This window comes from Dermacentor albipictus, chromosome 4, assembly GCF_038994185.2.
Source record: "Dermacentor albipictus isolate Rhodes 1998 colony chromosome 4, USDA_Dalb.pri_finalv2, whole genome shotgun sequence".
NCBI lineage: Eukaryota > Metazoa > Arthropoda > Arachnida > Ixodida > Ixodidae > Dermacentor > Dermacentor albipictus.
In genome coordinates, this window is record NC_091824.1 from 76,787,328 (window position 1) to 76,815,002 (window position 27,675).

The following is a 27,675-nucleotide window of genomic DNA, read 5'->3' on the forward strand; positions in this document are numbered from 1 at the left end:
ATCATGTTGCATCTGCGGCAAGATGAAACGTGGTGCTGCAGGGCGGCAGCGGTCACGGCGCGGTGGTTCTTGAGCCGGGCCCCTGTTGTCATACGATTCGTGAACCATGCAGCTGCTTGCGCAGATAAGACGCGTCATGCCGTCGCGTCTGCTACTCTTATAAGCTCGCTGATAACGCCGGTGGCTGTCTGTAAAGTGCTCTTAAGATCGATCACACATGCGAGATCTCTGCGCCACTGTGTAGTGTCACCCGCCGCGGTGGCTTATAGGGGCTACAGCGTTGCGCTGCTGTAGATGATTTTGCGTTCGATTCATGGGCGCCACCATCTTGTGCTGGTAAACAAATAAGTACTCAGTTTTATGAAAAATCAAGTAACGTAACATGGTCAGGGAACGCTATACGCATTTATACAATTATTTTCATGCTTGCGAATCGGCTGTAGTAACGCGTACATTTCGTTAAAGATAAAAAGCAGCGGCGTTAACAGCCCAAGATGGCGGTACCTAAACGTTTCGGTAAAATAGTCTATAGAAGCACGAGACTGCGGAATCAATTCCCGGCCGCGGCGGCCGCATTTAGATGGGTGCGGAATGCAAAAACGCCCTTGAACAGTGAATTGGGTGCATGTTAAATAACCCCAGGTGGGCAACATCATTACGGACTCTCCAACTACGGGGTGCCTCAGAATCAGATCGTAGTTCTGGCACCTAAAACTCCAGGTTTCTTTTTTTTTAACTGCGTACCATCGTCAAACGCCACCGAAGTTTTGTATTGTTTGTGTTTTATGGTGGCTCATACCCACTGCGGGGGATTGGCCAAGATTTGGATGGCATTAGGAAATTGCTGTTAATAGTGACATTGGTTAAATTCTCGGGAGGAAAGGAATAATAAGTAACATATGAACTACTTTTTAAAATCTCCCTGAAACAAGTATAGATTCGTCCACGGCTGAGCAAACATCCCTGTGGTAGTTTCCAAGCGAGGAGGCTCCTAAAGAAAGACTATTCAGAACGGAAGAATTGAAACCAAGTTGGCTAATCCTTTATTCTAATTTTTTTTTTACCACAAAGAAAAATGGCGGCAGGATAAGAAAAAATTTTCTATAGTATCACCTCCACAGATTGGGCACAAAGGAGAGGGCGCCAGACCAGCTTTGTGAGTATAGAAGTCTAATACTGGTATTCGACAACGTAATCAGGTAATAATTACCTATTTTTCTCTGGTGTGAAAATGATTTTTCTGCCAACGGATATAGGAGGCGTCAATATTCTAAAGAAATAGCTATAGCTGGGTTCAAAAAGTCTTGAATAATGCCATATCTCCTGAATCTAGCAGTAGTTACGTAAGCTGATGTAAGAATTAATGATAGTAGAGGACCATTGAGGGCTGCTTTCGTGACACTGTCGGCCATTTTGTTCATGAATAATCTCTTATGTCCAGGCGCCCAAAGCAATCTAACTAAATATCTGTGGGCAGGCACTACACAGTCATATGTATGTAAAAGGTAAGTTCCACTATTTGCTGTGAGCGATAAAGATAAATAATCCGTTATTATCATTACAGCTGATATTGATGAAATTAGTTGGGGTAAGGCTACCACTACAGCTAGAAATTCGGCCAGAAATGCGGATAAGAAGTCCGGAATGCTGATTGGGAATAAGCAGTCTAGAGTAGGAATGGAAATTCCAGTTCCAGATCTTTCTTCACACTGTGAGGCGTCTGTCGAAATGACCATATTTAAAGATAAACTGAATAAAGTGTCGTGTCAGGAACCATTTAATATGTTATGAAAGAAGTTTTGCGTTGTTTGGGTAGATGTCGCCATAGATGATTTGCATACTCTCTCGCACATCACAAATAGATGCCACCTCCCATACACATACATTTAAAAGATCGATCAATGTTTGTACGACGACCATCTGTGGCGTATAAAACCGAGGCCAGTGTACTCTGAACAATAACGCAGGCTGGGAAATTAATGTTTTCCAGTCTTCTAATAGGAGATTCATACATATTCAGGAATGTTTGTAAAGTCAGTAAACGAGATCTGCGTAATATTGAGGGCAACCTGACTTCTTTATGTAATACGTGTAATGCCCCTGTCACACGGACGCGGCTAAAGTCATTTTAACTCCCTTCAACTAATGACGTCTTTATCTCGAGGGAAACGCGCGCCGTGTCACACAGCAGTCCTTTAGCAAAGGAAGTTTAAGGAAGTTCCTAGCGAAAGGAGATGGGAAGATCACCCTTGCAGACTGAAGGAAGTACTCTTGTTCCTAGCGTGTTTGAATTTCGAGTCAAGAAATCCCCCTCATTTTGTTAATTTCACTTTTACCAGCAATTATAACTGTTTTTATTGCATATAATATAGTATTTGAGCACTGACAAAGATATTTGAGTTGAGAAGCTACATTCGACTCTCGAACCGGGCGTTCTAGGAATGGCTGCTGCGTTTGCCCTGACTGCGCCATTTTTTGTTGTTTTGGTCAACGCGATATTGTAAGAAAAGACAAGTAACCAAAACTTTTTAGCAATATATAACGTGTTTCTTTCATGACTGTGTACGAGGTGAGCAGCGCCTAATGGGCCCCCAGCGGCAGCTTTCAAAAGCTCGCTTATAGGCCGTGTGACACGGAGCTAACTCCTTTGAGGTGAAACTCCCTTGCGGTCCTTTAAGGGAAGGAAGTTTGAAGGAGATCAGAGTTGCCCGTGTGACACGGGTATTATACTCTCATCCTTCACGATGTCAATTGGAATACAACTTCGAGATATGGCCGGTTCGCCAATATCTCCATGTTGGGTCGTGGGTTCGAGTGCCTTAGTCAACTTCGCCTTTAATAACACCAAAGGTCATAGGTTCCACTCCCACCAAAGGTCGTGCGTTCAACTCTCGACTTTCACGATGACCATTGAAATCCAACTTGGATATATCGTCGGTTCGCCCGAACCTCCAAGTGGGTTTGCCTCCCCACCAAAGGTCGAAGGTTTGACTCCCACCGAAGATCATGGGTTCGAGTGCCTTAATTAACTCTACCTTAATTAACACCGAAGGTAATGGGTTACACGCTCAACCTTCACGATGTGAATTGGAACCCAACTTGGAGATAGGGCCGGTTCGCCCATATCTCCAAGTGGATTCGACTCCCACCAAAAGTCGTGGGTTCGACTCTCCTAACTAAATATATTTTAATTATACGTACCTTAACTAATTTTGCCCTAATTAACACCATAGCTCGTGCTGACGCTTCTTCGCCTCCGTTCCATGCTTTCTTATCAAGAAATTTATGGCTTAATTCACCCTGCTTAACACCAAAGGCCGTGAGTTCGACTCCCACCAAAAATCTAGGGTTTGACTTCCTATGAATTTCCCTTCCACAATGCCCGATGGCGTAAAGCCGGACGGATTTTTCGTCCCATGAGTCGTCTTCGGCTTTCGCCTTAATAATGGCGAAGTGACAGCTCCTTGAGGAACACAACGTGATTGATTATGTATGCTCGAAGGAAAGCCTCCTAGAGACCAGTAAAGCCTCATTTTATTAAAAAAAACTCACACATCCAGTTTACAACATTAAGTGGAAACTCTAGATTTCATAATATGTCTCATAAAATACGTATTCTACAATGTCGTAGGCTTTCAAAATATCTAGTGCCAAAATAGCACCTATCTGCCTCTGTCGCCGTAGTTCGGCTTTCCATGTCCATGTAAGCATCCCAGATTGAGCATGATGGTCGGAATACAATTTGGCAGGTGCTAAGCAAGGCATTGTTTGGTTCAAATTTAATCATACGGGCATATGGGAGTCTTTCAATTAGTTTCACCGAATTCGAGGTTAGCGCGATTGGTTTAATGTTATCTATTGTATATCCTTCCGCATGATGGTATGGTATGGAGTGATGAACTTTATTTAATGTCCTGAAGATCAACCCTTAGGTTGACGCAGGCGGCTCATGGGTATCATGGGCCGTATCATGGGCCTTCTGGACGGCCTGTACTTGATCGAAAAGAGCTCCACTGTGTCTCTCTCCTTGTCTCTCCAGTCTCTCTACTTGTCACAGTCATGATATCTAATTGGATTATTTTAACAATTCTTAATGCAGGCGGAATCCATGAAAATCTAATCGAGTGATTTATAAATGCTAAAAGGTCATCAGGAGCTTCCTTAAATAAAATTTTGACCATAGCAGAGGTTACCCCATCTGCGCCGGGAGCTGAATCTGGAAGTCGCTCCACAATTTCAGCCAATTTTAACATAGAAACTTCCGTAAAATCATCTGATGCCCTTCGTAAGCTAGAATAATTTGGCAGGACGGAAGAAAATCTCATTTTTATATGTCTTCGCGAGTTATTCTAGTGATTGCTTCATTTCATCACTACTCATGACTATAGAGTCAATATTTATTGGACGTTGAAGAACTTTCCTACTGCGGAGAAAACTGAACGATGCGTGCTTATTTTTGTTGTTAAATAGGAAATCAAAATGCTTGCAGTCGCATTAGTCTTCGGCTATTGAAACCGTATCTTTAAGGGCTAAAAATTATAATCGCTCTAACTGTTGATACTCTGGTTATGTAATAATTTTTTCAAAGCGACTTTTTTTTTTCTCTAATCACGAGTGCATTCCTCATTCCAGCAAGGGCTGCGTGAATTTCTGTTATTTGGACGAATCTCAAATTCAGGCTTTTTGCGAGAAGTTTCCAAAGTGGAACAGAAAATCGTGGTTTTTTTTTGCTCAGTGCACTCATCAGACAGAGATGAAAGAACATTTAGTAACATCTTTTTAAATATTGTAATTAATGAGAGTTCACACCTCATCACTCATAGAAGTTAGAAGGCGTGCTACTTCGAAAATTACTGGAAGGTGATCACTGCTTGTCACATACTGAACAGTCGACCAGGAATATACGGAGAGACTCGGGCCACAGAATACAAGATTTATTGCAGAGTAAGATCTATTCCACATAAACGTGATAGATCCGGAATTTGCACTCGTTAGCCCATTATCCAACGACATCGAGTGCTGCACAAATCTGTTCTTAATCCTCATGAAACATGAGGAGAATTGAAATCACCTGTCAGTATAATGTCACGTCCACAAGAATTAAGAACACTATCCAGTGAGCGTGTGTCTTGTATGTCATAAGTAAAATATGCATTTACACTTGTGAAGGGGCAACATTCAGGGAGATTCAGCTATATAACCAGGATTTCACAAGCAGGAGTACAAAATTGCAACGAAATTTTGGCCTGATGGCGAATTTTACATGAAACAAAAGTAATTAATCCGCCACCTCTAGTAGGACGGTCTAGACGAGATGATCTGTAAAATTTTATTTGAATTTCTTGTAGAATTTAACCACGTTTCTTCTAAAATAACTAATTCAGGATTAAGTTGAGTACTTATACAAGATAAATCTACTGAAGCAGAATATAAAGAGCAACAGTTCCGCAACAACAGCAACAAAAGTGCCGCAGCCGAAATTGCCTACTGTAGAATGATTTCTTTTGGTATAGTAAAGGGCTGACTTAGCTTTTAAGTGAGGACTGGAGGCGGAATCTTCATTGATTAAAGACATTCTTCTTTTATACGCTCGAGCATTTTGTTCCACATCTGTCATTTCCAAATAATGTGTGAACCAGAATGCCAGTAGTAGGGCCAACGGAAGAGGAAGTCGAAGGTTCGATGCCATCATTAGACGAATGGGTACCTGGTACCTATATATCGCCTCTGATGCTGATGCGTTCTCAACTCTTGGTGCAAGCGAGGCGAGAAAGGATGAAGGCACCCTGGTACCAGCAATGACGCGAATAATGAACACTTGAGCACATTCGCGACACAGGTCTGGTTTGGTGATCTACACATGATACCTCCACGGCCGAACTGTCCCACTTCCGTGATGGTCTGGTATGAAGAGGTCGCAGCCTGTAGAACTTTCTGGATAGCCTGAGGGTTGGTCAGCCGTACATAGCCTTCATTAGAAGGAACCAGAGCTGTCGGGAGGCTCGCATCACTATGCATGAACATATCCAGAGGCAATTCATCTGTCGGAATAGATGCCGTCTAAGGGGAAAAACCCTTGCAGGGGGAGTTTTTGGACATCAGCCTAGGATGAAGTAGGCGTAATAAGAATTAAGAGCTCGACCAATATGTTCGCTGTGAATAGTGTTTATTCGAAGTATAGTATTCTATTTTGCTTCTTTTCAGCCACGCACATCTATGCACTCGTTGTCGAATATAGAGAAATTGACGTTCGTCAGTCATCATTGAAAGACGGTTTGCATTATACACAACTATATGAGATTCCGACCTTCGTCAGTCATCGTTGAAAGACAATTCGCATTATACACAACCATATGACATGTCGAACTTCGTCAGTCATCATTGAAGGACAGTTCGCATTATACACAACTATATGACAAGGGCATCGTCCTTTCGCAGGTTTATACACAGTTATAAGACAAAGTCATCGTCCTTTCACGGGTGCTGGCGCCACCTATCAATATAAGTCCATACTTTGACGGTGCGACATCACCTTCTCCGTTAAATCGTCGCCCCTTTCCTGGAAGTATAGGAAACAAACGACACGGTGAGAGTTGCACAATACGTGGTGCTGTTGTTGCAATCGGACCATCAAAAAGAGCGAGTGCGAAGCCTTACCGCTGTTGTGTTTGCCACCTTGAAGTTTTCCTCGTATTCGTTCTGCTTCTCCTCGTCCACCTTGGTCTGGAGCCAGTCAACATCCGGCGGAAGCTTGTAGCCCTTGCTGGCGATTATCAGCATCACCGGACGCAGTCGCTCTTGGTAAAACTGTTGGATGAAACGGAACGAATCATTAGCACAACTAAGGCCCATTTGTATTGTACATGGTAATTAATTATCGCATCTTGTTTTCGAAACGTTTTGCGGAAGTTAGCGAAATCATTTGAGCCTGCATGACTCCATTGAAGCGGCTAAGAGCCCCGGTAGCTAAAGCACAAACGATGAATGCACACAGCCAACAAAACGAAACGAGAAAAAAGAGCGCCATTGTTTGCGTGTGGTTAATTTGCAGATACCTCGCTAATCCTAAAATCTCCAAGAAGACACCGCATAAAGAGTTGGTCACGTCCTGTGGTAAAGCAATTTGCATTGCGTATGGAACAGCGCAGCAGAATTGACTGATTGGCTGCCTTCTAACAATGCAACGAGTCCTGTCAGCTCGTACTCGGGAAGTAACTGCCTGCTTATCGAATTATTTGACTGTCTGAACGTTCACCTGCTCTCCTTCGTTAAGCTCATTTACCATACATGGGCGCAAGACGTGTTACACGCCGCAGTGGTCCAGTGACAATGAATGGCACTTCTGCTGCTGCGGACGAGGTCGCGGGACCGAATCCCGGCCGCATTTCGACGGGGACAAAATGCAAAAACGCACCCGAACTTAAGTGTACACACTTAGGTTCGGATGCACCTTAGAAAAAAGACGTAGACGGTCAGAATTAATTAGTAGCACTCCCGTCCCTCGTAGCCCACTGCGAAGCTTGGGGACGTTAAACCCCACAATAATCAGGGAGTGTTATCAAGTTAATCTTGTCATGAAGCTCCTCCTCGACTCCACCTTAATTCGATATGGGTTGATATCAGCATTCCATATGAAACTGGGCTACGGCACATGACACCGAGCTTGTTCTTCACCAAATTCAGGCGCATTTAAATCGTCAGATACAGCTTTATACTTAGTGAGGGGACACGGTGCCACCCCTCAGCTGAAGATTACACCTCGCTTCAAAAGTCGTGGCCTCCAAGATCGGGCAGTGCGCGGTGTTGCAGTCAGAGCTTGGAGGCCATGCAAAAAGCCCTCCTCGGTGATAGTCCTGCGACGAGGAGTTAGTGGAGGAAACGCGCCCTCAGTCTCGTATAATTGTGCAGCCGCAATCGGCGCCTGGACACAAAACAGTGCCCGACATAAATGTACAATCTTTTTTGTTTGGTTCCATCCTGTACTTATTGGCCGCATGAGATCGCAATCACAGGCGAGTTCAGGTGATATCACAGCCGGGACTTATATATACGGTTTCATAGTACTGGCGCCTTCGAATGGTCGTTTCAGAGTACTCCCATGGTGCCACAGTGCCGTAAAATAAGTGGGCTCTAACGGCGAAAATTCTCATCATTGTTCGTATTCAAAACAACCTATAGTCCAGTAACAATGCTTGTATAGTTTCTGCTTTACGCGACTATTGAAGTGCTGCCTGAGCAATCGGCCAGGTATACAAGATTACTGCATCAAAACCTGGTTCCTGACCAAATGTTGTTGTAACTCCATAGCGTGATGGCTGTTAGGCCAACATAAAAATTATGTACAATACACAGATTTTCCTAATTTGGGGTTCGAACGTTCTTCAGGCTTATATGTTAACTTCCTTGAAGCAAATTCTGTAAAGGGTCCAGGCACATTATTGATGCACAAAAAGCATCGCGTGCAGGTTAGTACTGACACACACACACACACACACACACACACACACACACACACACACACACACACACACACAAAAAAAAAAAAAAAAACTGTTTCCTGTATTTTTCTCTCTGCTTTTTTAGGGAGCTGTCCGCACCATAATCACGCTACCGATCCTCAATTACTCGAGAGCTTCGCAAATAAAGTTCAGCGCCTTGTGTAACGACCGGTTCAAAACGTGCGTCAGAAGCAGCGCGTCTTCGGACGCCAAAAGGAGACTTTTCACATTAGCGTAGAAGCATGCAGTCATCCAGGTGCGGTAGCTGAAGCCCATGCAGTGATCCTGTAGTTAAAAGCTGCCAAAATGGTCCATCCAATTGTGGCTTTATTATGTTTTTACAGGCGCGGGGGCACGCTTTCTCCTCTTGACCCTCTGAGTGCCTCGTCAGTATGGCGTCTTTCATAGCCGCTGTGTTGCTTTAGGAAGACGACATTTAATTAAGTCATTAATTATTAGGTAATTAACTCATTCTTTAATTATCGATTCATTAATTTCTCCGAGGCGCAGAAAATTTGATAACGGAAGTGGGACCATAAACATAGGTTCTGATGCCTGCGCTAGATACCGGCGTCACTGCTTCGAATTTCGGACCCCACCGCTAATTTTTTGTTCTTCGTATGTAAAAGGTCAACGAACCTATCATAAGTACAATGACCTCACCGGGAATGTAATCTTCATAGCTTGCGATGGCAGGTAGATTGGTGCGACAAAATAATCTTGCGTTTCGGCATCGAGGGCGGTTCCTTGTATCAAAATGGCGTCCTCTATTTCCGCAGTCAGAGTGAATTTCGAGCAGCGTTCCAGGTCGGGCAGGAGGAACGATTCCAGCCTCCGGCTGATCTTGTCCAGGGGCCACGTCTGGGTTGGCAGTAGGCAAACGGCAAGGCGAGCAGTTATCGCCGTAGATATATTGTCAGGTCAGGTTGGATTAGATTACCTTAGGCTTGTTGCCTTTGGCGTACACCGCTTTAGAGGCGCACCGTTATGTACTGTTACAATTCCTGGCGTAAGCAAAAATGATTGCGCGGTCATTGTTTTGCGCAGTGTGGAACAACGGTGGTTGTCACTGTAGAATAAACGTAGAAATTTTACCAACACTATGCCGATTCATTTAGAAGTAGGTTAAACCGACTGATGCGGTGTGTATTCGTGTCGGAATTTCTGCGTAAAAGTTCGACGACAGCATGATAGGCGGTCTCCTTCTCGTCGTTCCAATTTTCAGTGCGTTGACATTTCAGCACGAATGCTAAAGCAAACTAAGGACACAGGTTCGTTGCTGCTTACGACTCGAGTTCATGAACCTCGCCGGCAACAGCACGATTTATAAGCTCTCCCAATGACATAACATGCTTATTTATTTATTTATTTATTTATTTATTTATTTATTTATTTATTTATTTATTTATTTATTTATTTATTTATTTATTTATATGGCAGTGTAGATACAACAAATAGCTGAGCGTGCGACTGAAGCGGGGCTCTTTATGCCCTAGCGATGATGACATTTTGCATATTTATAACTACATTGTGAAAAAAAAGAAAACACTTGTAAAACTAATTCAGGAACTTGAAAAGGTGTCCTTCGTCGCGGAAAGTGAGACAACCTAGGTTACTGACCTGGTATTTGGGGTGCGTCTGTAGTACCATGAAGGCGATTATCCTGGCGATGTAAGACCAGATCTGGTACAGGAAGCTCGGAGGCCGGGTGAAGATCTGTATTGCCTCCACGACTCGCTCCCTCGGCACCACGTACGCCTGCAGAATGACGGCGGCAAGGTAGAGCGCATGTATGTACGTATTCAGACAAAGCAATTGCAGTGTTCATGATGCCTGTACAGAACATCTACGACAGCTAAGTGTTCACAGAGAGAGAGAGAGCAAGTAGGGAGAGAAAAGGCAGGGAGATCAACCAGACGACCTTCCGGTTGGCTACTCTCAATTGGGAGTAAGGCCATATAAGAGGAAGATCTAGCTCGGTGCCAACTCCAATTTTGCTATTCAAGAACATGTCAGGGCGCAGACAGCCGCTGGATTTTACAAAAAAGAAATGGCGTAAAATCGGGTAAGTTTAATGGCATTCAAGCGCGAAATTTACAGATCCGTAATTTGCACAAATAACTGATATCGAAGTTCCGTATACTGAATCTGTTATAACCAAAACAGATGAATTTGATATACGAGTTTAAAGCTTACGTGGAAATGTGTTCTACGAGAGTTTTGCTAAATATTTATTCTCAAATTTCAATGGGCCCAGGTTACAGAATTGCAAAATATTGCTGAATCAGAGGACTGTAAATTTGATAATTGTCCGTTTCTTGAAAATTGTCCGTTTCTTGAATGTTGAAGAATTGTTGTTTGTAAAAACATCTATGGCAAACTAAAAAAAAAAAACGCTTCTTACCATTTCTATATTTTAGTAATATTCTTTAAAGGGACTGACAACTGAATTTTAAGGCCTTTGTTTTTCATGGCGTAACGCAAATCTCACCCTCGGTAGTGTTTACACCTACAGCGGTTACTTCCAAAAGCGCATAGATATTTAGTAAGCAAAATTTTTCTATCTGAGCAGCCTCTAAAAAAGTAAGACTCCTTCCTCCAGCAACGCTGAGAAGTGAGAGCGATGTCGATAGCTCGCCTCGCAAATTGTGAAAGCCACCCATCGTTCTGCTTTCACAGGAGTGAGTGTAACTGTGGTTGACCACCTACATTTTGACCTTTTCAGCCACTTAGGAAAATAAAAAGCTGGTGCAATAAGTTCGCGATGTTGTACAGACATTTGTTATGTTAGTACCGCGTTTTTCCCGAAGTACACGCCTACGTCATAGCTGGCTGGCCCCCGTCGTCGTTGCTCTGTCGATAGTCAAGCCAAGCCAAATCGTCGAAAACGAATTGCGAAGGCAGCGCCACCCTTCTGCTCACTATATACAAGCGAAGGCTTATCTGCACATTGTAAGTCAGGAAAAACTTATCACAATGAATATTATATTGCATTTCAATACTTATGAAAGGACGGGGAACCACGTACACTAGTAGAAGCTCACGTGGTGGACCTCTTATGCAGCTTCATCTTTCTGCCGCGCGGGGCGCCAAAGGTCATTTCTTGCGACTTTAGAGATGAATAAAAAATGTCAATCCACATGTAATGAGAAAAACATGGCTCGTTTTAGTCACTGCGATAGGGAATCATTCCATCAGTTGGGTTATCTCGATTCATGTTCTGAGCGATTGTCTGCCCTTCAAACGCACAAACGTTATCAAATTCATTGTAGTGGCTGCCGAGAAAAACGATGTTTTTTTCGTTTCGATATGTTTAGGTACGAGCTCACGAGCAAAAAAGGAAACATCGTCTTAAGGGTAGTTCACGTTTGAAAAGATCAATCAATCAATCAATCAATCAATCAATCAATCAATCAATCAATCAATCAATCAATCAATCAATCAATCAATCAATCAATCTACCAACCAATCAATCAATCAACCAACCAATCAATCAATCAGTCAATCGGAGGCATTCGGCAGGCTATCTGCCAAATGCGCGAATAGCGAACAAAAGCAAACTCTTTCATCCTAGCCCGGTAGGCGGCACAAACACATTCCCGAGCACATGCGCTTCGTAAATTAACAAACTGCAGAGCCAGGCTGCGCGCTTGAAGTCCCATTAAAACAGAAGGAAAAACGCCGTTCGCGTTGTCGCTCACGTTGATCTGCGTCTCGGCGACCACACGCGTGATGGAGGGCTCGTCGGTGACCAGCCCCAGCACACCGAGACAGGCGGGCGCGCTCACGTAGTCCAGGAAGTAGCCCTCGTTGTAGAAGAACAGCTGCGACACCGAGTTCGGGAGCGAGCCGTTCCGCGGATTCTCGAACTCGCCTTCGATCTGCGCGAGAGCACGCCCGATTCACTTCGCAACAGCATTCCTTCACACTGCGTCAGACACGTGTTCTCATTCGGTTAGGCTTGACTTGCTTCAGAAGTCGATTTTCGTTTAACTTTGCTGGAAGCCGGTTACTAAAGAGAGCATCATCAAGGCCAAACACTTCTCCCTCCCCCCTCCTCCCCCCCGATTATCTTCCTCCAAATTTCGCACCGAAATCCTAGCGCCGTTACATCAGCTTGTCGACGCATTTTCTCGTATATTTTAATCGTTGTGGCGGAGAACTTGCTAAGTTTAGTCTTTGCATTCATCTAGAATGCGACACAGTCTATCTTTATTGAGGAAAAAGAATTACTTGAGCCCGAGCAGACGTCGTAAAAATATGTGACGTCTGGCGACCTGCTGCCGCTGCTTCCAAAAACTGGCTACCTATCTTGCGTTCTCGAATCATTCCTGGCTTTTCCGAGCCTCCTCTAACCGCTTATAGAGTTTTTGTTTTGTATATTTTGGAATAGTAATATACTAATACAGCTCAAGTTGCTTTCCTCTTTAAGTGACCCCTTAAACCTCGTTGTACAGAGACGTGTAGGTAGCTTCCACTGTACGGCCACGACGAACGTGTACCTTGAGGATCCCGGAGTAGGTGAGCAAGATCGGGTTCTCCTCCCCACGCTCGACAATCACTTCTCCGGGCGCAAAGGAGACCGGGCGGATTTGGATCTGCGATGAATGACGACGCATGCGCATAGGTATCGGGGAAGGGCCTCGGATAAGAAATTGCGATTTCAGTAAAATGCACGCGAAACAGGATTTAGAGCAGGGGGTACAGTTTCATTGATGGTCACGAGCTTCTGTTTTCGGAAACGACAGGGCACCACTAAAGTTCTTTAGGGATTATTCGATGCTCTACTCTCAAAGAACCTAACACACTCGTTTTTTATGTGCGTGTATTATTAATGGTAAGGCGAAGTTATGTGTTAGAAACAGAAACAGTGCACCCACACACTCCGGTTAGTTAGTGCTAGTTAGTGCAGCCAGTTAGTGCTAGTCAGGAAAGTGTTGGGAAACCATCTACCTAGTTCTCACCAGAGAAGCACCCACAGAATGCTACCGGCCACTCTGTTCTAAAAAATAAAATGGGGCTACATTGATTTTGCGCACCTTTCATGCTTTCCAGCAAGTGCACCCTACCTCGAGTGCAAGAGTACTCTAAAAACAAGTATGTTTTTGGTTGAAAACAACTTTCCATGACAGCCAAACAGCGTTCCATTATGTGGGGGGGGGGGGGGTGTCGTTTTCACCCCTGGATGCGCCCGCGACCACGTCACATAAACACCTCAGATAGTTTTGTGAAGAATAGTTAGTTAGAATAGGTAGTAGATGAATATGGCCCTTAAAGCAGTGTGGATGATTAAAGAAAAGCCGCAGCACTACATGCTCTTCTTAAATTCGATGACTCGCGCATGCGCAAAGACAGGCGTGGTCCCCCATCCGCAAGAATACGTTTCCCGTCCGGGCTAAAGCGGAAGCGTTCAGATTCATTCCCAAGACCAACCCTGCTCGAAACAAGCGATGGCAAGCGAGGCTTAGCGCACGCATAGCGGAAGTGACCGCGCACCGCGAGGAACTGCCGCACGCTGTCCGAGTCGATCCAGGGAATCACGCGCAGCATGGCGATGGGCTTGTAGCTGGTCGGCAGGCTGCAGGGTCCGGCGATGACGTGCATACGCCGCGCCTTCAGCATCTGCGCGGACGGAAATACACGACGGTGTGGCAGGTAGCACGATGCTCTCCATAGTCTAGATTACTCCCAACCTCGGTATTCCACTCCCAGAGCGCCACGCATGTTGATGGGCTTTGTGAACTCGCCACCCCCATATTTCGTAAATTTTATTAGGAACCCTAAACTGAATAGTATGTGTTAATTAGTGGAAGTATGGTAATTAGTCAATTGTGCAGAGTTAACTATCCGTGTTACAATACGTCGCTCGTTGCGTGCTCCTTAGCTTCTCAAGGGTCTTTGTTGAACTCAAATTTTCGGTCCCCTCTGTTAGCACAGGTGGGGCAAAGTTATTGTTTATTTTTATTTTTGCAAAGATAGCGGCGAAGTGTCGGTCGTGACTTGGTAACGCCTGTCGTATGCGCGCCAGCCGAGTATAATGGTAGGCTAACCGCGAGCAGTTCTTGGCCAGCTTCACTGTCCAGCAGTCCCTCGGCCTGGTGTTCCTGCAAGTTCTTGGTCACGTCGTCCAAGATGGCGGTGCTCGCCTGGCGACTGCGAAAGGCCACCATGATGCCAGGGAAGCGAGACTGAAAGACAAACGTCGCAGGTACGAAAGGTGAGAACAATCAGACGCAGTACAGGTGCGAAAACCGCCTTCTTCCATGATGCAATAGGCCTCGCACAATCCCCTCTTTCAGTCTGCGTCTTAACAAGTGTACGTGCTTCGATGCTGTAGAACAGACTCACCTCTTGCCCTGATCAGTTATAGATATCCACCTGCAGCAGAAGTCTTGCCCCGACGCATTGTGCTCTCTCAAACTACCGTTGACGCATCTGCCTGCTTGACCAACGTTTTACGTGGCAAAACCACTTTCTGCGTATGAGGCACGCCGTAGTGGAGGTCTCCAGAAATTTCGACCACCTGGGGTTCTTTAACATGCACCTAAATCTAAGTGCACTGGTGTTTTCGCATTTCGCCCCCATCGAAATGCGGCCGCCGCGACCGGGATTCGATCACGCGACTTCGTGCTCAGCAGCCCAACACCATAGCCACTGAGCAACCACGGCGGGTTGCGGCAAGGCTTTTGTCTAGCTTGCTCAGTCCCACGTAAACTCTGGAAACGAGGCGGCTCATCAGACAGCCAGAGGTATAGTCGGCCGGGCGGTGGGCACCTCCGCTCTGGGGACAGCCAAGAATAGCCTGATTTCATTTCACGATCTAACCCACCATTTCCGCCTTGGCCGAAGGAGGTTTCCGCCCCCACATAATAAGCTCAATAAAGAGCAGGAAATCACCTGGAGGAGACTCCAAACAAACCTCTTCCCTAACCCGGTAGTTATCTCCCATATATTTCCATCACAATTAATTCCTGATTGCATACTGTGCGATGAAAGAGCTACCCTTAACCATCTACTCTGGGAATGCAAGGAAGATCCCCCACCTCCAGAATTAGTAAAAATCCTACTTCGAGATGACTGGGAGACCCTGCTGCGCCGCTCGGATCCGGGCCTCCAAGACCAGATCCTCAAACGCGCCTATGAGGTCGCCAGTAGGCTTGCCCTGCTGGCCATCTAGTAGGGCAATGTACCCCGGCCATACATAACTATCCGGTTAAATAAAAGTTCATTTTCTCTCTCTCTCTCTCTCTCTCTCTCTCGCGTGCGCGAGCGAGGAACGCGGCCCGGATGCGTGCCCTCTCCTGTGGTGCGCGAGGGGGGAGGGGCAATCTTCTCCGGCGGCTGCTATGGTGCCTCGATGTCCTCCTCACCCGCCGCTCCGTACAGAGTGGACACAACCGCGGTGTCTACTATGGCGTTCGCCACGCGAATCGCGGACGCCGTGGTAGGCGCCTTTGGCGGCGCTCGTGTGTCTTGAAAGCGGTCTTCTACGTGGCTGAAGTGCTCTCCCGCGCGAGCCTCACCTTCAAAGCAATCTGCGATGTTTGCAGAGTGCGCGTAGTGCCGGTAGCTTCGTATGCGCATTACTTTCGAAGCTTCGTACGCGTTGAAGCGACATATGCGCCGAGGTCAATTGGCTCGCGGCTTCTGCCGCGATTCCTAACTCCAGAGTTTTCACAGACGGTTTCCGCTGTCATCGAGCGATGTGCGTTCATGTTTACCTGTGCGCGCGTGACACCGTGCTGGTTAATTTAGTTAAATCGCGTTGACAGGCTAGTTGGTTTTAATCCGTGATAGAATGTGTAAGCGCGACTGAACAAGGACGTAGAAGAAAGCAGACACACAAAGACAGCGCCGTCTCCGTGTGTCTGTTTTTTTCTACGTCCTCGTTGAGTCACGATTACACATTCTATCATTGTTGATTTAGTTAGTAGGCGAATGTCTACAAGTTTACACGGCCGATAGAACTATATCCTTACTTCGTACAACTATCAACTAATTTGCCATCGCAATCGGTGCTTCGCCTTTCCGGCGGAAGTGCGAATTTTTTGCGTTGACTACCATTTGTTGTATCCATTATTACACATCATTAAACAGGACAATTTCAGGCATATATTACCCTTCATGTGGTGATGATTGATTAAAGGATATGAAGAAACTCTCAAGATTTATATCTCTGGTTCTCCTTGTTTAAGGCTTCCCCGATACTAAATAGATACACTCACAAAATTTTCAGACTAACTAGAGCAAGTACGGTGGCTTTTCATAATAGCGTATATGAGTAGTCGCTTAGTACATTCGGCTCCATAGGCGTTCGCCGTCGTCGATTGCGAAGCAGAGACAATGCAATAAACTCTGGAAGACCTGTTGTATGTGATCTGCGCGAAATGGGCAAGAAACGTCAGCGTAACGTCGTAACGTTGTCGAATATTTTAACGCGACAGCGTTAAGGAGCTTGTGTCGCAGAAAAGCCGGTGTCGTCGGCGGCGTTGGCCGTGAGCGATAAATTCCAGCATGCACTTCATGAATAAAAAGCAACTTGCAAGATGGGCTGGGTGGGAATCGAACCAGGGTCTCCGGAGTGTGAGGCGGAGACGCTGCCACGAGTTCGATGCTTCAAAGCGGTACAAAAGCGTCTCTAGTGAATGCGGTATTGCCTTAGAAACGAGCTGTTTCTAAGGCTCAGGCGTGCGCCGCTTGCTCAGGCGCACATTTCGTTGCCGCGCCGAACGCTGCGTTGCTCGACGCTCACCGCGTCCGATGCGGGGCGCGTAGTCGCTGCGCCGTAGCCCATTGTCGTACACCCCTTGGCGGGTCGACGGGAACGGTGTCGCTTTCCACTCTTGAAGGCGAAGCTTAAGCGTCCTCCAGTTTTAACGCGACAGCGTTAAGGAGCTCGTGTCGCAGAAAAGCCGGTGTCGTCGGCGTCGTCGGCGTTGGCCGTGAGCGATAAATCCCAGCAGGCACTTCATGAATAAAAAACAACTTGCAAGATGGGCTGGGTGGGAATCGAACCAGGGTCTCCGGAGTGCGAGACGGAGGCGCTACCACTCAGCCACGAGCTCGATGCTTCAAAGCGGGACAAAAGCGTCTCTAGTGAATGCGGTGTTGCCTTAGAAACGAGCTGTTTCTAGGACTCAGGCGTCCGTCGCTTGCTCAGACGCACATTTATTTGCCGCGCCGAACGCAGCGCTGCTCGACGCTCACCGCGTCCGATGCGGGGCGCGTAGTCGCTGCGCCGTAGCCCACTGTCTTACACCCATTGGCGGGTCAACGGGAACGCTATCACGTTCCACTCTTGATGGAGAAGCTTAAGCGTCCTCCAATTTTTTGCTGGGCGCTTACTAACGCTGACGGTTGACCGTCGGTCTTATCTCGAGTACGAGCGACGTACAACACCATCGGCGGAGCTTGTACGACGCCAAAGCTGTGATACGCCTGGTAGCTGCTGGGCGCCGTTCCCCTCTACCAAGCAGGAGTTGAGTACTGCGAAGAGTCAACCCCTCGCACCCGCGTGTGTAGTTAGGACACCGTCCGAGGAGTCTAAGGGCAACGCCAAACCTTGCCATTGCCGGCAATGCTTTGCTCTTTGGGTGAAGCTGCCATTCTTACAGCGAACCTGTGTACCTCTACCCCCAATGCATCTGTCGTGCCCGTGGGCGAAAAATGAGGACCGATCCCGGAGGTAGTGCAATACTGGGTCGACTCGCGGTGGAGGTGAAGCAGTCTTCAAGCACACCACCCCTAATGGTAATAAAAATAAATAATAATAAATGAAATAAATAAATCAAGATGCATTGTTTCAAGTCGATGGGTATACTGGAATCCTTTGTGAACAGCACATGAATTCATGAACAGGAGACATTGCCATATACGCAAAGCATAAAATATATGTACAACCATACACCCTTGACTCGCAAGAGGACAATGCCACCGGCTGTGGGCATGTCAGAGCCGTACAGGCGAAAGAGGGAATTGTGATATCCGCTGTGTGTGTATCTCAGGTATCGCGGTATCTTCGGTAAGCGCGGTATCGAGAAGTTATTGACTACGCACTCTGCATGGGCTAGCCGTGACGACACAATCCCTGTGATCATCGTTGGAGACTTCACTGTGGACATTTCAAGATCCTACACGAAATGGTTCGTGCAGTTTGCGCTAGGAGAGTTAGGTTTGAAGTACCACACCAATCCAAGTCACTCAACTAGTCAGCAACGGCCGGGAATAGTTGCAACTTTGGCCAAGATTCTGTCTAAGGTTGTAATCGAACGAATCAGTGTAAATCACTTACGAAGCTGTGGTCACTACCATTACCCTATGATGAAAATAAATGCAAGTACCCTTGTCTAACCCTGTGTGATGCGCTACAGCTTCGCTGGTCATCCGCCTTCACAGAGTGGAATGGCTCATTTTTTTTTCTATTGTCGAAAAATGCCACAACTTGATCGCTCTCGCTGATTAAAGTGCTAGCTACGTGCCAGATCCGATGCTAATTATTATTACAGAAAACTATATGGTAGATAGTCTTCCGACGAATGATAAAACAGCAGTTTACGACAATCAACAACAGGAAGGTCACGAAAAGCAACGTTTCACGCCACTCTTTCACGCCATCTTTACAGGCTGTCGTTCAAGAGCCTTGACCGAAACCCATTTTGCCTACCAACAACCCATCGAAAAGAGGCACACAGCATGCTCTGTATTAAGCTGTCAAGCGCCGTTCCCCAACAGCTTTTGACGGCCGGCGTTGAAGGCCTGCGTGGTTGGTATCAAATTTCAGTCAGAGAATAGCCCCTAACGCAGCCTGTAACTTAGCTCCGACTTTGCTTTGAAACGTAATGATCATTGGTTATAAAATAAAAGTTACATAACTGTAGTTCGGTTCAGAAATCAAATAGAGCTAAACTTATTTGTCCTGAAGGTGCACTTACGGCGCAAAATAATAAATATACAGTCATCTTTGCTGCTGCAAACTAATCTGGTCTAGCGAGAAGTTGACTTTCGCGTCGCGTTATCGGAGTCGTTTACGACAGTTCTTTGGAATGTTCTGCGTGCAGCGTGCTTGGCGCCAGCGTCAAGGCGCGACGTCAAATTTCTTTCCTTTCTTTCTTTCTTTCTTTCTTTCTTTCTTTCTTTCTTTCTTTCTTTCTTTCTTTCTTTCTTTCTTTCTTTCTTTCTGTCTGTCTGTCTGTCTGTCTGTCTGTCTGTCTGTCTGTCTGTCTGTCTGTCTGTCTGTCTGTCTGTCTGTCTGTCTGTCTGTCTGTCTGTCTTTCTTTCTTTCTTTCTTTCTTTCTTTCTTTCTTTCTTTCTTTCTTGCTTTCTTTCTTTCTTTCCTTCTTTCTTTCCTTCTTTCTTTCTTTCTTTCTTTCTTTCTTTCTTTCTTTCTTTATTGTTTCCTCAGGCACAGTCTAAGAGTGGGCCGAGGCTAAAGGCGACAGAGCAACTGACAAGGACACCGGCCCCCTTGCACAACATACACAGCTTGATTCCAGAACCCGCGTGCGCGGTCACGTGCGCGGTCACGTGCGCCCACCTGAATCTCGACCAGCCTTCGCAGCACGAGCAGGCGGTTCAGCGTGGCGCGTCCGCGGATGTCCGCCGTGATGGTGTCGTTGTTGACAAACTTCCACACGCTCTGCTGCACCTCTTCCTCACCGGTGACGATGGCGTGGCCGATCTCGTACGCATCGTAGATCCTCGCGTCCAGGTAGCGGTGCACGATCTCGGTCATGCGCTCCAGCGAAAGCTGCGTCCGAGAAATGAAAGAAACCAAAAGAAAAACAAGAAAGGAAGGGGAGGAGGGGGAACATTCAGGCGACCAGTCGTGCGCGCCTTAAGAGACGGATCTGTCGTGGCGCATAAATTCAGCTAACGTAAGAGGTGACGGTGATTACAGCTGATCGTGATCCCCTTGCTACCAAGTACGGTAGCAAGAGCATCTCGAGTGCGCGTTTCACGGACCAATGAATGCTTTTGGCGATAGGAAAAAAATGGGGAGGGTGGTAACCTTCGTTAGCAGAATCTGAAGAGCCACGCAATAAACATTTACGTGATGTAGGCTCGTGGGTGGCGTTACACACGCACACGCACGCACACACGCACGCACACGCACACACGCACGCACACACGCACACACACACACGCACACACGCGCGCGCGTCTGTCCGTTCCATCACGTGCCTGCAAATTTGCTAATCACGTGGCGCGAATGAATCGTCTGCTCACCTCCGCGTACTTGATGGCATGGAGGAAGCGCAGCGAGATGGCTATGGTGAAGCAGACGATGAGCGCGTTGTTGGCCAGGTCGTTCTGGTTCACGAGGAAGAGGCCGCATTGGAGCGTGAAAATGAACATGCACACGGCGACCAACACCAGGTCCAGCCGGTTGTAGTTGTCCATGTTCATGATGCGTTGCCCGTACACCGATATCTGCGCGTCCGATACACGTGCAGCGATGCTTCAGCGATCGCTGTCGGCTCGTGGTTTTAATATTCAAGAATGTTTCGGTTGTTCAGTTGTGTCATGCCCACCCGCATGCCGTACGGTTCATGTCCGGGGGTGTAGGCCTCGTAAGGAGGAATGCTTTGCTTTTGTTTCCACGCCTCGTTGACATGTTGCACTGCATTGTATACCAGAGTTGCGGAGTGGCAACTCCGGGCTCGGAATGATTCCGGAATCATTACACATTTTCAAACTCCTGGAATGGAATGGAAGTAGCATGGTAACACCAGTCGGATATGTGGAGATGGGAATGGAATCGGAGCACAGAGATGCCGGAATGGAGTCGAAACGGAATGGGCACATAGTCCTGGAGCGATAATTGTTGGTTTTAAGCGAGACCGCAAGATCGTTAAATTTGTCATTTCAACTAAACTAGACTTCGCCAATTTATTGTACTTCTGTATATTTGCTCGATACCAGCTACCTCAGTATCCACCGATAGCTTATTGCACCTTTTCCATGATAATTACGAATAACCTATTATCCACACTGTACAACTCTGAAGAATGGGAAACCTTTTTTCTGAGTTACGAGGTTGGAGTGCCACTTGGTTCTCAAGAATGACTTGATTGAGCAAGAGCCAGCTTAACCTACGAGGCCCAAAACAATTTCGCAAATGGTTGTGCTCTGCGCGAGTCGCACACTGTCAAGTGTCCAGATGGTGCGATAACAGAGAGATGTACTGGAAGAAATGTGGCTCGGTAACGCCACATTTTTCAGTTTCGACTCCATTCCGGAATCTCTGTTCTCCGATTCCATTCCCATTTCCACTTAAAAGTACGCCTTGTTGGGCGAGTTGGTCACAGTTCATCTTGGGTACTAGGCGCGAACACACACAAGACACAAGGAAGGAGACGGGACAGAGGGCCACTTACAACTGCATTATTCGGAGGCACACCACACACTTATATACCCGTCTCAGACGCAAGGAACACAATCAGGTCAAGATTGATGTAGAAGCGAACTGGTTAAATATTTATTTTCAGCCAGATATAAAGATATCGATGGATCGCTGACAGATATATTGATGGATCGCTGAAAGCTCGGAAAGTAATTGAAGCTTTCTTTATCGGAAAGAAGAGAAGCATGTGCGCCAGTGATCCATCAATATCTTTATATATGCTGAAAAAAATATATTTAACCAGTTCGCTTCTATATCAATCTTGATCTCACTCCACTTGTCCGACTGGTGTCATCATTCTATTTCCATTACATTCCGTGGGTTTGAAAATGCCAGTAGATGCAGAAAGGAGTCCTGCAAAATGCGTTTCGCTTTCCATTCGTCATCAAATTGGCAGAATAATCTTTCTAAATGCACGGCGTGCACAACAGTGCAAGATTATTTTGTACTCTGCTTTACTCGTATGAATAATAGCTTCAGAAGATATATATATATATATATATATATATATATATATATATATATATATATATATATATATATATATATATATATATATATATATATATATATATATATATATATATATATATATATATATATATATATATATATATTGGAACTGGCGGGTTTTATTCAGAAGACAAGTCTTGCTTGTATCACAGTGTGCGATGTAGTTGTGAACCGCCTAACACGCGCACAGCTAAGATATGCGGCCCTCTCTTCAGAATCTAACATGTTTGGAGATACTTGTATTTTGATCGCAGGATCCAATTTATTTTGCAATCACGTCATAGATTCGTGACTACTAACCCGCGTCGCTAAAGACGTATCTATTATTAGAACAGTAGTTGTTAGGCTACAGGCAAAAACGTGCTGCAGAGATAAGAGGCCCCAAAGTACACATGTACTTCTGTGGAAGAATAATTCGTAGCAAATATTTATATTGTTGTTAAGACTTCAACAACATGTTTTCGTTACTAGGCCCGCTAGCGCAAGTAGTAAGCAATTATAGAAAAAAAGAAAGACGTATAGAAGAGGCGTTTACTATAATTGGAAGAATTGAATGAATCAGGTCAGGCACTTCAGGAGGAGGAATGGTGCAACTCTCACCGTTCCGAGGAATTTAAAGGAAGGGAGTTACGGGGATTTCCACTTTCCGGAATTGAGGTGGAAAGGAATTTGGGGCCCCGCGCTGCAACTCTACTGCATACATTTCTGAATAAAATATAAAATACAAAGCTCAAGTTGTTCAAGCGGTAAAAGTAATTGCGGTTGTACAGTAAGGACCCCTACAATGTTTCTTTTTTTTTCTCAGGCGATTCTATTCTTATCAACCACCTTTGATAGCCAGCCGATTCCGGTAAAAAAACGTAAGAGTATCCCCTTTCGGGTCTATAGGGTGCCTCAACGCGCATCGCAGCAGAGGGCGACGAGGACCCTGTTGCGGTTTTTGATGGCGACAGAATTGGACAAGCGGCTGCAGCCTGAACAGATGTTTATAGTGCTGCAAGTGCTACTGTGTTGTGCGGTGGCAGTATGCGGCGACAGTGACCGACTGTGATTGTTATCTCTACGCTCTTTTCTTTCTTTATCTCTACTTTCTTTTCACTTTACCTGCTCCTCCCCTCTCTCCCGAGCGTAGGGTAGCAAACAGGAACTTCCCTTCTGGTTAACCTCCCTGCCTTTCCCCTTTCCTCCGTCTCTCTATCTCTCTATCTCCGCCGCCGCAAATGCGCACCTCCTTCCCCGTAGCGGCGGGTGAGGAGGACATCGAGACACACCTATTCGGACCACTGACGAAGCCCGAAAAGGAGTAGTACCAGATTAGAATCGTTACATTATGCTGGCTCAGTTTCGTGTCCCCTGTTCTTAAAAGATGAGCTGGGCCAGTGTTGACAAAATTTATAAAGAACGTAGAACGTGCCCGCCACCCATGTTAGTGAGTGCCGTGGTTTATGAAACGATAGCTGCGACGCCGGCTTAGTTCGGTGGTAGATTGTTCCACTCGCGGAATTAAAAATGGCTACTGAGAACACACGCCATGTGTCTAAGTGTGCGTCGGGAGTTCATGTCTATAGGCTGTGCTCGAAAACAAGGGAGAATTCTCACGGATAGAAACACGATCTTCGTGGCCCCACCCCTTCCCACGCCCCTCCACATTGCTGCTGAGAAGCAGCTCTGAACGAAACTTTCCGCCGGGGTTCTTGTTTCATCCAGTTAGCTTTCGTACAGGTCGGGGGCACTCCAGGAGTGGGGAATGGTGCAACTCTCATCATTCCGAGGAGTTGGCAGGAGGGGAATTGCGGGGATTTCCACTTTCCGGAATTGAGTTCGAAAGAAATTTAGGGCCGTAGACACGAATGTTTACGGACCACGGTATCTCAGAAAACGTTCAATTTACGAGCGGCCCGTAACACTAGCCAGTAAACCCGAACATCACAATGTCGTTAACATACACTGGTTCGGCCGGGCTGCAAATGTCAATACTAGGCTGCGTTGTCAGGCTGCGCTTCCATTCAGCTTTTTCTCGGATTTCGTGTTCAGTAACATCTTGTGGTTGTTGTACTTGCCGATCTGTGTTAATCCCTTCGATTTAAACGTAATACAAAAACGGGAACTGCAAATCAGATAGTGTAGAAAGTGGTACGCAACAGTTGAAACCAAGAACCACTGACTATCCATTGGAATATTACAGCACAAAGAACGGAATTTTCGGATTAAAAAGCTAGGTCCGCGCGTTGTCGAAGTCTCGTCCAATAAAATTCCCTTGAGGAGTTACTTGTATGCTTACTCGTTCATCTCGCTTTTACATTTCTTTCTTTGTTGCTTATCGTGCTAACTTGCATCTTAACGATTAACTTTGGCCAAACTCGTCCACATTGCTGTCGTTGCTTAATTCATTGAAAGCTCCTACAACTATGTAAACTATGTACAACTACAACGTACGGGGCAGAAACCTGGAGGCTTACGAAAAGGGTTCTACTCAAATTGAGGACGACGCAACGAGCTATGGAAAGAAGAATGATAGGTGTAACGTTAAGGGATAAGAAAAGAGCAGATTGGGTGAGGGAACAAACGCGAGTTAATGACATCTTAGTTGAAATCAAGAAAAAGAAATGGGCATGGGCAGGACATGTAATGAGGAGGGAAGATAACCGATGGTCATTAAGGGTTACGGACTGGATCCCAAGGGAAGGGAAGCGTAACAGGGGGCGGCAGAAAGTTAAGTGGGCGGATGAGATTAGGAAGTTTGCAGGGAAGGCATGGCCACAATTAGTACATGACCGGGGTTGTTGGAGAAGTCTGGGAGAGGCCTTTGCCCTGCAGTGGGCGTAACCAGGCTGATGATGATGATGATAACTATGTACACGTGACTTGCGGATTAGGTGGGGGCCCACGCGACTGACCATGATGGTGACCTCGGCGGTGAACATGGTGAGGTACAGGGCCTCCACGGTGATGGCGCCGATGAAGGCGTTGCCCCGGGGAGTCACCATCACGATGCGCACGAGGCCGCACAGCACAAAGACGGCCGCCAGCGTCGAGCTGGTGATGACCACCTCGTAGTACGCGTGCTCGAACAACTCCACCACGCGCTCGCGCAGCGGTCGACGCATGACCTCGGACCCGCTGAACGTGTCCTCCATGAGCCCTTTCTCGTGAATCGTGCTCAAGGTCTCTTTCTGCGAAATGCATCGGCAAAACGGTCGGTCACCCTAAGTATTCGATCGTATAACGCGAACGTCGATGTTTCGTATGCCTCAGAAATGCAAAATGCCGTGCCTTTGGTTCAGGCACGTACCCAGGATTTTTTTGGGGGGGAGGGGGGTAACTTCTCTATGCAAATGAGGGGGGTAGTACCTTTACTAGTACAGATGTGAATAACACCCACCGTTCACCGTAAAAACGCGTAAACCCACACAAGAGAAATGAAATAAGGTATACTTTACAGGTACGCCTTTGCGATATACATTTCCTTTACTTGGCAAACAAAGAACTACGTCAAATGGACTCGCGCAGGAAAGAAGCGCAGAAGAACACTGCTATGCACAAGTAAAGAAGCGAAATAAAGATTACTTTAGTAGAATAGAACTTTAAAAAAACAGCAGTTGGCAACAGAGACACACGGACCGCGCGGAGTTGTGTTACTACGCAGCCAATCACCGAAGCAAACAAAATCGTCGTCATGCCGCCTTTTCAAAGTGGCGTCTTACTTCTTTATTTATTTAGTTTTGTACGTACAGATCGCCCATACGAGCATTGGAGTACGGGAGGCGCACAAAGGAATAAGCGAAAACACTGGGATCACAAATAAAGTCGACAGGATACCCAGCATCACTGCAGCTAAAAACATGAACAAATACTTAAATGATGCATTAAAAACAAGTTTAACATGTAGATAACAGGTAAATGACAGATATCACTCAAATGAGTACAGTAGACGATGGTATATGATGAGATGGTACAGTGCTCAATTACGCGTCACTTTGTCCTCGTAAATTCGATTTGAGAGCGGCCAAGAAGCTATTGTCATTTAATGTAACTATTGCCTTTGGTACCTCCGGAGCGTCTGCTGTTCTTGAAGAGTCTTTTCATCGGCGGAAGCAATGAGGTGGCTAACAGACATAGACCAAATGTACGGAGTCTGAGCATTTCGCTCTTCAAAAGTCTGCGGTGCAGTTCATTTCGCTGCTGAACGCGTTTTACTCATGAAACTTCACTGCCAGCTGAAGTGAAACTTCACAACAAATAGTTGTAGCGAAGCAAGCATGTTATTTCAGTTCAATAAAGAATTAGGCATTCGCCATTCCACTATAATAGTCATATTGACTATGAGTTTAAGGGGTATTGCAGGGTTTCTTGATGGACGCTGTCTCGCATTATTTTATTTTCTACCTTATCTAACCCATATCACGGGTATATGGTTCCGATGATCTGGGAGCGTCACGGCAAGCAGTCACTCGGGGAAATAATGAAACAAAAAGAAAATTTAAACACAATTGGCATTTCCTCCGGCCGCAACTCGTTCCGCGTGCATACAGGCCAGCTGACCACGAACTGAATCCCTTTCCTGGTCCCTGGATCAATCTAAACGAAGAAGTTTGAACTGACGAAGCAACAGCGATGCGCGCGATCGTTGAATAGACGGTGACAGCTGAATGCATCTGGAGTTAATCGCGTGGACACCGAATTCATAAGGAAACTGGCCTTCACATCCCAAGAGACGCCGATAACCACCGCCATCCAAAAGGAGTGAAAAAGGCAGCAAAATGTTGACCGCCGAATAACTGTGAAGTCTCAACGTTGATTTGGCGGCGCCTTTAGGAATGTGTGTGAGAAGTGGTGTCGCGGGCGGGGAGGGAGGAGCGGTATGCGTCTTAAGTTCGGGGTGGAGGGGAGGATCTCGGCCCCCCCTCCCCCCCCCCCCTTAGATACGTGCCTGCCTTGGTTGCCCTCTCAACAGATTTTCGCGTGAATAAGAGCGAATAAGAGCGAGTTGTACTCAGCTGGAAAATTTTAATCTTCGAGGTCGCTGGTTGTTCAAGTCGGACGCCGGATATACTAGGTGGTATCTATTGGTGTCAGACATGCGGCGCTCGAGGGAGCTTTGTGCGGCCGCAATACGTCAAAATGTAGGGGCTTCGAGTTTGGAAGGCGGGATATCGAGATTTGCCGATTTCGAGACGGGATTGGAGATTTGCGGTTTCGATGTCGTACTCGATTTCTAACGCGCATGTAATACTTTAGTGAAACTTCCAGAAGAAGAGAGTG

General features: G+C 46.2%; 2 protein-coding genes across 4 annotated transcripts in view; one reads left to right on the forward strand and one right to left on the reverse strand.

Annotated features, from left to right (window-relative positions):
* LOC135895895 (bifunctional purine biosynthesis protein ATIC) overlaps positions 1-27,675 on the forward strand; it is a 181,005-nt gene that overhangs the window by 92,899 nt on the left and 60,431 nt on the right. The gene's annotated exons all lie outside the window — the stretch shown is intronic.
* Positions 6,150-27,675, reverse strand: part of LOC135895894 (sperm-specific sodium:proton exchanger-like) — a 36,781-nt gene continuing 15,255 nt past the window's right edge. For all 3 annotated transcript variants that reach the window (XM_065424125.1, XM_065424124.1, XM_065424122.1), the window contains 11 exons: positions 25,311-25,586; positions 20,724-20,927; positions 20,032-20,244; positions 14,549-14,686; positions 13,995-14,120; positions 13,001-13,096; positions 12,200-12,379; positions 10,119-10,256; positions 9,162-9,359; positions 6,658-6,807; positions 6,150-6,559 (listed from right to left, as the gene is read on the reverse strand). In XM_065424125.1, the coding sequence (XP_065280197.1) occupies positions 6,497-6,559; positions 6,658-6,807; positions 9,162-9,359; positions 10,119-10,256; positions 12,200-12,379; positions 13,001-13,096; positions 13,995-14,120; positions 14,549-14,686; positions 20,032-20,244; positions 20,724-20,927; positions 25,311-25,586 (1,782 nt within the window). In that variant the 3' untranslated portion in view covers positions 6,150-6,496. The remainder of the gene's footprint in view (positions 6,560-6,657; positions 6,808-9,161; positions 9,360-10,118; positions 10,257-12,199; positions 12,380-13,000; positions 13,097-13,994; positions 14,121-14,548; positions 14,687-20,031; positions 20,245-20,723; positions 20,928-25,310; positions 25,587-27,675) is intronic.